Source organism: Danio rerio, chromosome 12 (assembly GCF_049306965.1).
Source record: "Danio rerio strain Tuebingen ecotype United States chromosome 12, GRCz12tu, whole genome shotgun sequence".
Taxonomy (NCBI): domain Eukaryota; kingdom Metazoa; phylum Chordata; class Actinopteri; order Cypriniformes; family Danionidae; genus Danio; species Danio rerio.
Window position 1 is genome coordinate 23,992,066 of NC_133187.1, and position 15,205 is coordinate 24,007,270.

At 33.7% G+C, this 15,205-nt stretch overlaps 1 protein-coding gene across 1 annotated transcript in view; it reads left to right on the forward strand.

Moving 5' to 3' along the window:
• Positions 1-264: 264 nt before the first annotated feature.
• wnt3 (wingless-type MMTV integration site family, member 3) overlaps positions 265-15,205 on the forward strand; it is a 44,067-nt gene continuing 29,126 nt past the window's right edge. The window contains 1 exon segment of the mRNA NM_001114552.2: positions 265-700. Coding sequence (NP_001108024.1) covers positions 621-700 — 80 coding nt within the window. The 5' untranslated portion in view covers positions 265-620.

Genomic DNA, 15,205 nt, shown 5'->3' on the forward strand with positions numbered 1-15,205 from the left:
AGTCCTGACACCCTTTCATTCTTATTCCCTCCCAGCCTCCTCTCTCTCTCTCTCTCTCTTTCTTTCTTTCTTTGCTACATTACCAGGGGGTGGTGCATGATTGACAGATGGGCAGGAATAATAATTTTTTTTTTTTTTTTGCGTAACCTAAGGCCATGCTCTGTGATTGGCTTGCCAGCTGACATCTCCAAACCTCTCTTGTCGTTTTTTTCCCCTCTCTCTCTCTCGCTTTCTCTCTCTCACTCTCTCTCTCTAATATTGGCCCTGATGATCCTAAGGGGAAAAAAGTGGGGAGAGAAAAAGATATGTACCTTAGGGAAGAACCTCAGTAAGAGGGAGGGAATCAGAGGACGAGTAGGAGCGTGTGTGCGAGTGTGTGAAAGAGACACTTACTCTCCTAACTACTACTGGAAGACACACACTTTTCTCACCCAACTCAAAGCAGCAGCAAACCTTGGAGAATTGTTTTATTTTTGTTTTTTCGCGAACCCCCCTAAAAAAATTCCTAATTATTCTCTCAAGCATCCATCTTTGCCTTGCCGGGATTTAATTTTCACCCCCTCTCTAGGAATCCTATGTACTGATCAATAGACCCTTTCCATCCACACAAGACATACCTCATGGATTTGTACCTGGTTGGATTTCTCATGTGCATGTGGTTCTCCAGCTCTCGGGTGCTTGGAGGCTATCCCATCTGGTGGTGAGTAGCAACGATCCCCACTTTCGGCATCACTTTCTCCAGCAGCACTGGGGGAGAATTGGTGGTCAGTGATCATTTTTCAGAGGGCAGTAAAAATACAGCACACTTTTCAGTTGACTGCGTGGAAAAAAGCTTCTCGGCTCAGTCCAAAGAATCTTAACCTCAGCCACTGGAGGGACGGAAAAGGCTAGCCTCGTCTTTTTTCCCCTCGCTGCTGTGTTTTTCGCCCCGGCTCCATTTATTTTAAAGCTTGTTTGTGAAGCTCGGAGGGTTGTGAAATGGATGCGGCGTGTTTGTCAGAGATAAGGTTAGGTTAAGGTGTCAGGCAGCGGGCTGCTGGATTGGGGATATTGTTGTCTTCGCTAATAGCCTCAGCACTCCAGCCGTGTTAGGAGTGTTAATTGGGGCATTAGTGTGGATGTCCCTTGGCTTGGGACTCAATAAATTCATTGGGGTTTAACGCTAAGTGTCATTTAACAGTATAAACCTCCAGTTGTTTTAAATGTGCACTTTTGGTTTGAAGTCACTGTGTGGTTTGAAAGATCTGTGGGATTTAAAATTCTGAACTAATCTTTTCCAGGAACTTGTTTTAAAGCATAATTCAAGCTAATAAATATATATATATATATATATATATATATATATATATATATATATATATATATATATATATATATATATATATATATATAAAATAATTTTGATACTTTTTAATTTCTTCAAAAAAAATCTTTAAAAAAATGTAAACATTGTAACATTACAAAATGTAAAAATAAATTAAATAATATTTAGTACCTTGTTTTAAACAAAAAAATCATTGTTATTTTTTTTTAAAACTTGAGTTGTCATTTAAATATTATATTATATTATATTATATTATATTATATTATATTATATTATATTATATTATATTATATTATATTATATTATATTATATTATATTATAAAAGTCTTAAAGTAATGCATATTTGTCAATCACAAGTGAAAATTAACAAGCTGATCCAAAACAAAACATTATGTATACATTTCTATGCAGAAATCTTACTTATGAATGATGATGATTAACAAAAACACATACAGATAAGTTTATTGATTAACTTTGAAACCGTGTTATCTCCACTACTGTATATCTGATGCAATTCAAATTCCTCAATCTTAAATGAAGTAATAAACATTTTTTTTCCCACATACTCTGATCTGCCATTAGGCTCGTACTGTTAAATCACTTACGTTCAGCACTCGACGAGGATCACATTTGCCTCTGAATGGTGCTGATATGTCATAGTTCCACTAATTACCCCATCCTCAAAATGCCACTGACCTCACAGGCTTCTCTTGTAACGTGAGTCTTTTTGCGAAAATATTTGTGTAGGCGAACGACAAAAGCCCCCCTGGCTCATGATACAATACTTGTCAGAACTAATGTGCTTTAGTAGTCCCAGTTAGCATGTGGTCCCCGCTGCTCTCGCTTTCCAAACCACCAGCATCTTCTGGTTTCGTTTATGGAGCGAGGCCTGCCAAACATGCAGTCGCACTCATATGCTTACATATTCAGAGGCCACAGTTATTATTTGTGTGCTTTTACTTAGAAACAGACATATAGAGATACTCAGTCAGTAACCGGTGTGAGAATGCAGAGTCTCGTTGATTTGGGTGAATTTAAGGCACTGCAGATGAAAAGAGAGAGAGAAAAAATTGTAAGTGATCGTCATATTTTCCTAAAGTTAATTCATTATAGTAATAATTTCAAACTTTTCAAAAAGATCTCAAAAATTTTATGATTAAATTAGTAAATAAGGCATTATTTTGTTAAATATGTGTTTATTTTGACTATTTTCTAGCACAAATACATTGAAAAAATTAAGTTGAAAGAAATTAAGTTGAACATTACTACATTTAATTTGTTTAAATTCAGCCCATATGAATTGTTTGCAATCAGTTACCTTAAAAAGATTTAACAAATCCAATGAATAATTTATTCTAAACATTGTGTATTTAAGTTAATTATTATCATTTATTTCTTTTACATATTAGAGACAAAAGTTTTTACAGAGGCAGTTTTGGGAAGCATCTTTTTTATCACTCCATAATTCAGAAAATATCCACAACAGTATTAAATTTCGTTATTTTTTGTAAAATGTTTGTCATATTTTTGTAACATTTTGTTTATAATTGGTCACACTTAAATAATGACAAATCATTATCTATGACTTTTACCTCAGTAAACTCCCACTTTGCTGCTTGTTATTTGTTATTAAAATAGTATTTGTGTTTAGATGTTGGCTGGGATTAGGTATGTATAAGTAAGATCTTGCAGAATATGTACTTTAAGCACTAATAAACAGGCAACATCTTGATAAAAGGTAGGTAATAATCAACAAGGTAATAGTGAAAATTGGACCCTATACTAAAGTGATATCAGGCAAATTATGAATGAACATACACTACCAGTCAAACGTTTGGGGTCAGTTTTTTTTTTTTTCTGCTCATCTAGGATGTATTATTTAAATGTAAAATGTATTAACATTTTAAATAATTGCTTTCTTATTATATGTAGTTTCAAATTAAATTATTACTCCAGGCATTATATAAATAATTAATTAATTAATAATAATAATAATAATAATAATAATAATAATAATAATAATAATAATAATAATAATAATAATAATAATAATTAATATTAAAGTGATTTCTAAAGGATCATGTGACTGTAGGCTGGAGTAATGAAGTTAAAAATTCCATCTTTAAAATCACGGGAATAAATTATTAAATTAAATTATAAACTACTTTTGAACAGTTATTTTATAGTGCAATAATATTTCACAATCGTACAATATGTGCTGTATTTTTGATAAAATAAATGCAGCCTTGGTGAGCAGGAGAAGCTTATTTTAGAACATTTAAAAATCCTACTGACCCCAGACTTTTGACTGCTAGTGTATATCTCTTCAATATAGATATGAATAACATTTGGTGTATAAGTAAGTGCTGCTGATTTATGGCTCAGTGCAGGAGAAAGAACTAATTTTGATAAAACAGCCAGGCACAAACTGCTAAAGTGTGACAAACAAAACACTTGATTTTCTTCCAAATAGTCCAAATAGTTTTCATCTGAAAACTGACAGGTGCAGGACAAAACAGTGTTCATGCCGGTGGTGTCTCATGTTAAAGTGTAGGAGAGAGAAAGTGTGAGACATTCGTGACAAAAGAAAGTGATACAAAAACTTACAAGGCTGCAGGTAGATGGGCAGATGCATCATCAGTTCTCAACTTCTGCCTAAAGGAGTCAGAATGACATCACTGAAGGATTCTGAAAGGGCACAGATATGGAGAAACAAATTATATTAGATGGATATAACAGGTGAAATATAAAATATATAAAGTATGCACAATTTAAAGAGGGTCATCCTATTTCAGTGTTCAAATTGAATTGATTTGATATGTGTCCTTTCTCATTTTCTTTATTTTTTTATAAGTTATCATCTTAGTAGTTGGGTTAATTTGTTGGCTAGGTTTAGGGATGTACAATAAAATCATGCAAAATATGTGCTTTAAGAACTAACTAACAGCCAATATATTCATTATAGGCAGATGAAACCTGCTAATTATTACTAATGAGAATTAGTACTTAAACTAAAGTCTTACCCTTTTTAATACAATGTTTATTTTATTATATAAAATTAGTTGCATTCAGCAAAGTGAACAGATGATTATGTAAAAATCTAACAAAATGTATTACAGAATAAGTGAGCATACTGAATTAGATTAGAATTATCATTGTTAACACTTTAAAAGAATAGTCTATTAGTTAAAGTAATTAATGTTTTTACTAACACTCATAGCGAACAAGCTTGTACTATTGTCATTTTTTTGGTCAAACCTTCTTTTAAACTACAATTACTATTACTAAATTTTTAAATACAAATTTTAATTCAGTAAACTCCTAATTTGCTGCTCATGAGAATTGGTACTGAACTAAAATCTTAGTGAGAGTGGGTACTTTAGAGTGTTACACTTTTGTAATAAAATGTTATAATATGGCTGAAAATAGTTCCCGTCATTCAGCATAATAAATACATTAATACATAATAAATACATTAATGTAAAAATCAAAGAAAATGTATAACTGAATAAGAACACTGATTTTAATTTAATTTAATTTAATTCTATTTTAAATTATTTTTAAAAATTGGTATAATATTTTAATTGAATGGCTTATTGGTTAAACAATATATTTAATTATTTTTAAAAAATCATATACTAACATATATTAATAAAGAACAAACATGCACAGCCTTTAATAATCATGGCTGATTTACCAATTTAATATTAAAATCCAAAATTTTGCTTTTTAACATGAATTAATGCAGCAAGTTAACATAAACTAAAATTGAAAAACTTGATTTTCAATAACATAATATGAATATACTGTATTTAATAACACATTAACTGACATTATCTAATGGACCATTATTTTAAGTGTTTCAAAATATATTTGGTTGTCAAATAGATGGCACATAGCCTTGTGGTATTAAAGACAGAGGGAATTCAAAAAGATTCAAAATTACTATTAAATATTTTATGGCTGCATTTCGATCCACAAATGAATCTTTTAAAATGTCATCAAACTATTCTTGTTCTAAATATGCACAAATATTTTTGTCCATGTTAGGGTAATTATTTGCTTAAAACAAACCATTAACTATGATTTTAGGTCAATAAACAAAAATTTGCTGCTTATTAGTTAATAAGGTGGTAGTTTGGGTAAGGTATTGACTAGGATTGGGGATGTGGAGTAAGATAAAGCAGAATAGCTGCTTTATATTTAACAGTGCAATTTATTGTGTTAAAAAGTTTTTAAATATTAGCCTTTTTCAATAGGCATGAATTGACACAACAACAGCTATTCCTAACAAACAGCTTTTAGTAAAAAAATAATAACAATATGATCAACAATTTAATTTTCAGAATAATAGTGTAATCTAATATTTCAAAAATGTTGACTTTTAAGCTACACAGAAAAAAATAAGTAACTTTTCATAGTGTGTTTTCTGCTTTCAGTTCAATTAAATGTATTTGTGTCTTATAGTGCGCATTTAATCCATCCTGGCAGATCGTCTCCCTTTAATCCCTCCCCAACTGAATGGACTTTAAATCTATGATGAACAGTGTTGCAATAATCAGGCCAATTTCATTCCCTAATCTGTTTCAACAGCTTACCAGGCTGCTAATATCTGACTTTATCCTCTCAAGATGAACTAATTAAGCTTGTTCTTAAGCAGGGGGAGCTACTGAAAGCCATCAGCCTGTCTCGCTTTGTTCAATCTCACATGCATTTACAGATCCGAGACTCAATCAGCAGTCACTCCCAATACCAGACAGCAAGAAACACCACATTTGTGGCTCCAACCCACAACAGCACCACAAAGCCACTGTGCGTTCGGATCCAGCTGGCTGGTTTCTTCACAGTTCATCTGTTATCTATCAAAACTTTTCACAACACAACAGTTCTGAAGAAGCCTGACCACGCATGATCAAGTCCCGGCTTGACCTGGAAACACTTTTCAGTAGCTCTTATTATCTGAAGTACCTGTCAAAACAGTCAACTGGGTAAAACTGTAGGCACTATTAGTTAGATTAAAAAAATTATGCTAATAAGAATTTGCTCAGTGCAATTTTTTGAAAAGAATTAAGTCTTGCAGCATGAAAAAGGCTACAGGTTTGAAGCAAGGGTTTAATTTCGGGATAGGAGTAGGGTAAGGCAAAGTGTTTTTTTACAGAATAAAATACATTATGCCTGTGAAGATTCCAAGTGTGTGTGTGGACCACGAAATCAGTCATAAATGTAAACATTTTAATATGTTTACATCATAAGACAGCTGAATAAATACTGTAAGCATTTAAATGGGTTAGGATTGGACAATGTTTGGCCTAAATTTAACTATTTGGAAATCTGGAACATGGGCATGTCAAAAAAACATTTAATATTAAGAAAAAACACTATTAAATTTGTCCAAATGAAGTTCTTAGCAATGCATATAACTAATCAAAAAAGGGAGTTTTGCAGTAGGGATATATGAATATTTACAGCAGGAAACTTTATTAGATACTTTATTATCAGGTTGGACTCACTTTTGCCTTCAGAACTGCCTTAATCCTTTGTGACATAAATTCAACAAGGTACTGGAAATATTCCACAGAGATTTTGATAGCATCACGCTGCTGCAGATTTGTCGACTGCACATCCATGATGTGAATCTCCAGTTCCACCACATCCCAGAGGTGCTCTATTGGATTGAGAGCTGGTGACTGTAGAGAGGCCATTTGAGTACAGTGAACTCATTGTCATGTTCAAGCCAGTCTGAGTAGCCATCAGAAGATGTGTACTTTGTGGTCATAAACGAATGGACATGATCAGCAACAATACTCAGGTAGGCTGTGGTGTTGACACGATGCTCAATTGATACTAATGAGCCAAAAGTATACCAAGAAAATATCCTCCACACCATTACACCACCACCACCAGCCTAAACCGTTGATACAAGGCAGGATGGATCCATGCTTTCATGTTGTGATACCAAATTCTGACCCTACCATCCGAATGTCACAGCAGTAATTGAAACACATCAGACCAGACAACGTTGGTCCAATCTTCCATTGTCCAATTTTGGTGAGCCTGTGCAAATTGTAGCCTCAGTTTCCTGTTCTTAGCTGACAGGAGTGGCATCCAGTGTGGTCTTCTGCTGCTGGGTTGGACGTGTTGTGCATTCAGAGGTGCTCTTCTGCATACCTCAGTTGGAACAAGCCTGGCCATTCTCCTCTGACCTCTGGCATCAACAAGGCATTTGCGCCCACAGAACTGTCGCTAACTGGATATCTCCTATTTTTCTGACCATTCTCTGTTAACCCTAGAAATGGTTGTGCATGAAAATCCCAGTTAATCAGCAGTTTCTGAAATACTCAGACCAGCCCGTGTGGCACAAACAACCATGCCACGTTCAAAGTCACTTAAATTACCTTTCTTCCCCATTATGTTCCTCCGTTTGAACTGCAGCAGACTCGGTCTTGACCATGTCTACATGCCTAAATGCATTGAGTTTCTGCATTGTTAGAATATTATTATCTTATTTTGATCTTATTCTGCACCCCTAATCCTACTTAAAACCTAAACCCAACTAATGCCTAACTAACTATTAAGAAACAGCGAATCAGTAGTTTAAGCTAGTGGTGTAAATTAATAGTTTGTTAATACTGTGAATTGTGAACTGTTAACAATAGAATTATAATATACGTTATAAAAAACCATTTAATATACAGTATTTACAATATATACAATCACAATATAATTTGTAAATCCTTATTAAGACACAATTGTTTTAGAACGTAAAGAATCAATATGATCTCGATTTTTAGATATGCTCCTAATCACTTTATACAATATTGCAATAAAGAAAATTCGGTCACACTTTACAATAAGGTTCATTAGTTAATGTTAATTTATGCATTTACTAAGATGAACAAACAATGAGCAATACATTTACTACTGTATTTGTTCATGTTAGTTAACGTTAGCTAATGAAAATACAGTAGTTCATTGTTAGTTTGTGTTAACTCATGGTGCATTAACTAATGTTAACAAGCATGGACTTGAATGTTAATAATGCATTAGTAAATGTTCAATTATGATTAATAAATGCTGTACAAGTGTTGTTCATGATTAGTTCATGTAAGTAAATGCATTAACTAATGAACCTTATTGTAAAGTGTTACCAGATATTCTCATATACACAGACATCGGAATGTTTGATTGTGTGTATTTACACCTGGGTATACTATTAAATTGATACCCAAGCAAAATAAAAGAGTCAAAATTATCTTTAAATGAACTTTTCACTTTCATCACATATAACTTGGATTCAAGTTGCTCTTTTTGTAACCACAACAAAGCCTTATGAGACTCTCATTTAAGCACACATAGGCTTTCACTCTCCATTCTCAAAAGCAAAGAGCCCCTTTGAGTCGGAAACATACACAAACACTTAACATAAAACACTAATTCTGAATTAATTAAAATTGTGAAAACTCCTTTTGGGAGAGAATAGGCATGAAGGAGGGCAGCATCGGGAGGCCAGTAAGCATTCTGACCTGCTCTGGGCTCCTGCTGGCTTCAATGGGACTTGACTCATCTCTGCGACAGAGGAATGTCATTATACACCCTTCATAGCAAAAACCCCCTCTGAAACACAGCACAGCAAAATCCACCAGCTGCAATTCACTGGGAAAAAGATCAAGGATGTTTCATGGATAATGGGGGCCACTTAGGAAAAGGAGGGTGAAACAGATAGCCCGTCTTACCGGTATTACTTTTCAGATGTATTGGTTCAGCATTAGAAGCCAATCCGATATCAATAGCACTGGGGCAGAGCAATCTCGTAGAGGAGAATGGTGCAGGATTTACTCCAAAACTATTTGCATTCAGACCTTGTAGTAAATGGTATTAGTAAGTACAAGAAAAACATAGAAAAAAAAAAGGTTAAAGTTTGAGTTAGAAAGACTGAAATAGCATTTTTTTTTTTAGATCTACAATGATCTTTTAGAAAAACATTGACATGGTTTAGAAAAGTTTTATGGCAAAAAAAAAAAATACATATAGAAGAATGTTGATTAAAGCCATTTAATTTTTAAGGGTATCCATTGCGAAACTTCACTTGCATAACACATGCTGTTAAACACTGATCTGTCCACAGTGTGTAAGCAATTAGCTTATAATGCAGGGGCAGTTCTGGGACGTCATCTTTAAGGTTCGCTTTATTTGCTGCAATATATTTTTTAAGCAGTATAATATTTTTTGATTGTTTTCTAATATTTTAAATGTATAATAATAATAATAGCAATATCTAAATACTAAATTACCACAAACATAAAACCAAAACTATTATTATTAGTACAAGTGGTAGTAGTACAGTTGAAGTCAGAATTTTTAGCCCCCCTGAATTATTAGCCCCCCTGTTTATTTTTTTCCCTAATTTCTGTTTAACGGAGAGAAGATTTCTTCAACACATTTCTAAACATAATAGTTTTAATAACTAATAACTGATTTATTTTATCTTTGCCATGATGACAGTAAATAATATTTTACTAGAAATCTTTTAAGACACTTCTATACAGCTTAAAGTGAAATTTAAAGGCTTAACTAGGTTAATTAGGTTAACTAGGGTAATTAGGCAAGTTGGTTTGTTCTGTAGACGATCGTGATTTAGATTCTAAACCTTATCATTAGTTGGAGTGCAGTACACTATGTTTTGCTTCTGAATAGCTGCATTTGAATGTCACTATATTGTCAGATGTTGTTAGGACACGGTGTTACAATGTAAGCAGCTTGGCTATAATGTTTGTGTTTGTAATATTTATATTATTTGCTAATTAAAACATGCCTCATTTGGATTTTCAGAACTTTATCTGATTATAGAGGATGCTGCTGTCCTCCGGAGTTCACATTTTTGGCCGCAGTCACATACATTGATGCAGCCTTCAAGACTGAAATAAAATACGGTGCTGAAATAACAGTAAACTGACAGTGGACGATTATAGACACCAAAACAAAGACAGACATTCCGACACGAATCTTGCAATTTCAAAAGAGAATAAATGACTTCAGCATTGTTTTTAAGTTAAACAGATGTTCACATAGCATGTTTCTTAAATATTTGCAAACATGTTGAGGTATTTTTATGCTTTAAAAGACTTGTACATACAGCACCTTTAATGCAAATAATGCGAGATGAAATCCAGACTATTTACTGTTTGTGTAGACTACATAAATGAATGTGAAATCCTGTTAAATTTTCTGTCACAAAACTGTGTGATTTGTCATCAAAGCATAATCTATGTAAACCAAATATTGTAAATTAGTCTTTGAGGGTAAATATTTTAATATTACTCAAAAAAAAGTTGATTTATGAAACGATAAACTGTTTTTCAACAACAGCAGTTTATTTAACATGGTGAAATGTATCGACTAAGAATTGTAGTCATCTTTTCTTTGGTACATGCAGCCCAGGCTCATGGGAAAAATATGCCTTAGCCTACATTTTCGTCAAATTTAAAATATGCTGCTTTGGGTATATTTTGTTGCACATTTCAGAGAACAAATAAACCAGAACTGAAACACCTGAAATCTGAAACACGTTACTTAGGGTATGTCTTGATGTATGCTTCAGATGTACTTCTTTCTTTTACAAGCCCATGCAAACACCAAGCAACCCACTGACCTAAACCTTCCCTAAAACCAACCAATTGTGTTTTCAAAGCCAAACTCAAGATAAAAGTCCACAGTGACCACTTAGTTTTACCTTTATTTTACAATACTTTTGTGGAATTTAAACCTGAGCACTCTGGATCACAAGTACAACACTGTACAAAGTAAACTACATGCACACTAAAACCACACTAAAAACATCTTAAATATGTCAAGCAAACATATTCGGTTACAAATCATAGATACCATTAAACATTTTGTAGTATTTATATGGTGTCGTGCAAAGAACTGCACAAAATAAACCTTTATTAGTCAATATGACCATTTAAACATCATTAGTGTGAAAAGGAACAAATTTTGTTGGTATCATAGTACACCATAGTGCTAAGTTTACTTGGTGCAGTTCATAAAAATGTAGGCTAAAACCCATATTTCCAATGAGCCTGTGTGTTAATTATGTTCCAATTTTTAAAACACAAAAAATAATGTCACTGAATGTATATTATGCATATTAACCAAGCATGCTTGATCTTCTGTGAACATATCTAAAAGCTATATTGTTCTGATCCCTACATTTTACCTGTTTATTCTGTTCAGAAAGTGATGTGGCTATTAAGAAAACTAAACCGTTCAGTTCACATTTATTTTGTTCACGTTTATTTTTAGATCTCTTTATTTTTTGAATTGCTTAAAATGATCTTAATGTGTTATCCAAAGATGAGAGGAGGTCTTAAAGGTTTGGAAAGACATGAGAGTGAATAAATGACAACAAGCCTTTAAGCAGTTAACTTTTGATTTCTCGAGATTTTGCAAGTTGTAGTTTCGGCAATTTGCAATTTACTTGTTAGAACACATAGGCAGGTCAAGTCTGCCAGCAAATGCTTTCTCTGACTGACACAAATGCACAAAGGTGCCTTATTAACCAAACTGGATTAAGAAGAGGAGCGCATAGTTACCCTCATTCAGGATCTGATGATGAATGGGTACAGACTACACCTGTGGATCTTCCAGACCACCTGAGGTTATCTCTGAAGTCATCCTGTCGCACACACACACCTTTAATAGTGACAGTCGAGACAGATAAAAATGGCTGGCATTTCTGTAGGGAAAAATATTGACTAGAAGTTTCTTTAAAGGAACACTCCACTATTTTTGGAAATAGGCTCATTTTAGGCTAATTTCCCAAATTAGTTTTACTATTTTTTAATCCATTCATTTGGGTCTGGCAAGAGCAATTTTAAGATGTTTAGCTTAGCATAAATCACTGAATTGGATTAGATCATTAGCATTTTGCTTGATAAAAAAAAGTTAATAATTTTCCTACACTGTAAACCCAAAAAGTTAAGGTAACACAAAAAAACATTTGAGGAAACCGATTGCAACAAACCATTTAAGTTCAAAAACTAATCTAAATGAGTAATGTGAACTTAATCCATTTGAGTAAAATAAAAGCAATTTGAGCACAGTAAAACCCAATAAATGAAGAAAACTCAAACCAACTGAGTACTGTAAAACCCAATAAGTTAAGTCAACTCCCAATAAGTTAAGGAAACTGATTGCAACAAACCATTTAAGTTGAAAAATGAATCTATACGAGTTCTGTGAACTTAATCTATTTAAGCTGAAGTAATGAGGTATTTAATTGGCTCATTACTTTTAACACTGAGTTCAAAACTCTTTTCAAATGAGTAAAATTAACTTTCAGTAAATTATGAGTTAACTACAGTCATTTCATTTGATAAAGTTAACTGTTGAGTTTTACAGTGAATTTAAAGTTTAAGTCTTTTGTAGTTACATCATACACTAAGATCAACAGAAATTTAAAAGTTGCTACTTTCTAGGGTGATATGAACTCAAAAATGACATTTGCACTTTGTTACTTCACTTTAAAAAATATTTTTGTTGCTTGTTCAAACTAATAAAAGTTTACTTTAAAATGAGCTGAATCAATACAATTCTTTAGATTTTGTAGGGACAACTTAATTGTTCAATTCAATTGTCCTCTTAAACATATAAAAACTCAATTACTTCATGTTGTTCCAACACAACGCAGTTGTGTTGAACCCAGCATTTTTAGTGTTGTTTGCTGTTAACTGCTTATTTAAAATAAGCTAAAACAACGCAACTCTTGGGTTTTTGGGGGGACAGCTTAATTGTTTTTTGTTTAATTCATTAAAATGTGAAAATAAAATGTTAACTTAATTCTTTTCATGTTGTCTCAACACAAATCAATTTTGGGGAACCCAGCATTTTTTACAGTCCAGTGTGGCTAAGAACTACACTCTCATTCTGGTGTAATAATTAAGGAACTTTGTGCTATGGAACTACTGTGCTGTTGAGTGAGCGTTGAGTGAGCGACGTATCTGGGTAGGGGGGCGTGTGCGCGCGAGACGTACCCGAAGAGCGGTGGGAGTTGCGCGCACGTGCGACGCGACATAACATTACCTGAAGAGTGGTGGGGGTGAATTGCGCGCGACGTACCTGAAGAGCTATGAGGGATGCGGTGGAGAGAGGGCTGTGCAACGTATTTAAGGACCGGGCAGGAAGCGCGCCATTTCCGGGAGATTATCATTCATTTGCGGGCATCCGGGAGTGTCTATGCATTTGAGGGATACTCCCGCAACTTCCGAGAGACTTTGGATGTCTGTAACAGTCAACTTTATCAAATGTAATGAGTGTAGTTAACTCAAAATTTACTGAAAGTTAATTCTACTCATTTAAAAGAGTTTTCAACTCAATGTTAAAGGTAATGAGTTAATTAAATACCTAATTGCTTCATCTTAAATGGAGTAAATTCACAGTACTCATATAGATTCGTTTTTCAACTCAAATGGTTTGTAGCAATCGGTTTCCTCAAACGGTTTGAGTTACCTTAACTTATTGGGTTTTACAGTACTCAACTGGTTTAAGTTCTCTTTATTTATTCGGTTTTACTGTGCTCAAATTGCTTCATTTACTCAAATGGACTATGTTCACAGAACTCATTAGGAATAGTTCCTCAAGCGGTTCGAGTTACCTTAACATTTTGGGTTTTACGGTGTATTCTTTGATTAACAACCTTTCATTTTCTGTCGATCTTATGATGTAACTACAGAAAATTCAAGCTTTAAATATGAAGTTATTAAAACCTTTTTTTTTTTTTTTTTTGAGCAAGTAGCTAATGGTCTAATCTAATTCAATGATTTATGCTATGCTAAGCTAAGCTAAGCTAACAGTGCTCCCACCAGGCCCAGAGGTCGGCTGAATGGATTAGTGAATGGTAAAACTCAACTGTTCAACTGTAAACCGAGGAGTTGTAAAATGAGCCAATTTAAAAAATAAAATAAAATAAAAAACAAGTAAAGTGTTCCTTTAGAAAACAGTTTTTCAAACGAGTATTTCTGAAGTCTGAATCATTCAGGTCAGCGTTATTAACTGGATCAACAGATTCACTGAAAGACAGAAAAGCTCACTTAATAAGTAAGTATAATTCTTACTTAGTTTTAGGTAGTTTTAGTAGAAAAAACAACTGTTAACATTTTGTAACATTAATCACAAAAAGCATTTATTTGCTGTCTGCACCGTCTGCGGCTATACCACTTTCAGACATTTTGCTAATGTTCGGTCAGGCTTCTGAATGGAATTGGAAAAAAGATCTTGGCTCTGGTGAAAACCAAACATCTACATCTATGTCAGTTCATCTAGAGGGGCTTTAGGGAGTTGTGTAATACATCACAAGTTTAATCAAATGTGTCAGCTTGCTTACGTAGGGAGTAGCGGTGGAGTCTGAGTTGTTAGCACGCTCTAGCCCTCTGACAGCTCCGCTAGCTGAACAGTGACAGACAGCAGCTCTCAGAGACAGACCCCAAAGTTGTACGTCACAGAGGTTTTGGACCATAACACAACACAGGACTGAGGTTAACAGCACAGCTAATTACACCACTTAAAGAACTGCACAAAAAATGTCAACGAAGAACACAAAACATGACCCTTTTAAAAAAATCAACAGTTAATGATTAGTTTGGACCGGTCTACATCAGCTAGATAGTCAGTCAACATTGTAAGTGACAACTTTCTAACTATAAACTGATCTGTTTTTTTTATATACTGACGCAAAAGACAAAAATTAAACAGGCGTGTTCAGTGTTGACAAGCTCTAAATGTTAGGCTACTATGTGAAGAGAGCAACAGTGGTCAAATATAGATCTGTTAGAAAGCAGCTATTATGCTGTGTAACAGTAGTTTAAAATTAATTTTAGAGCTAT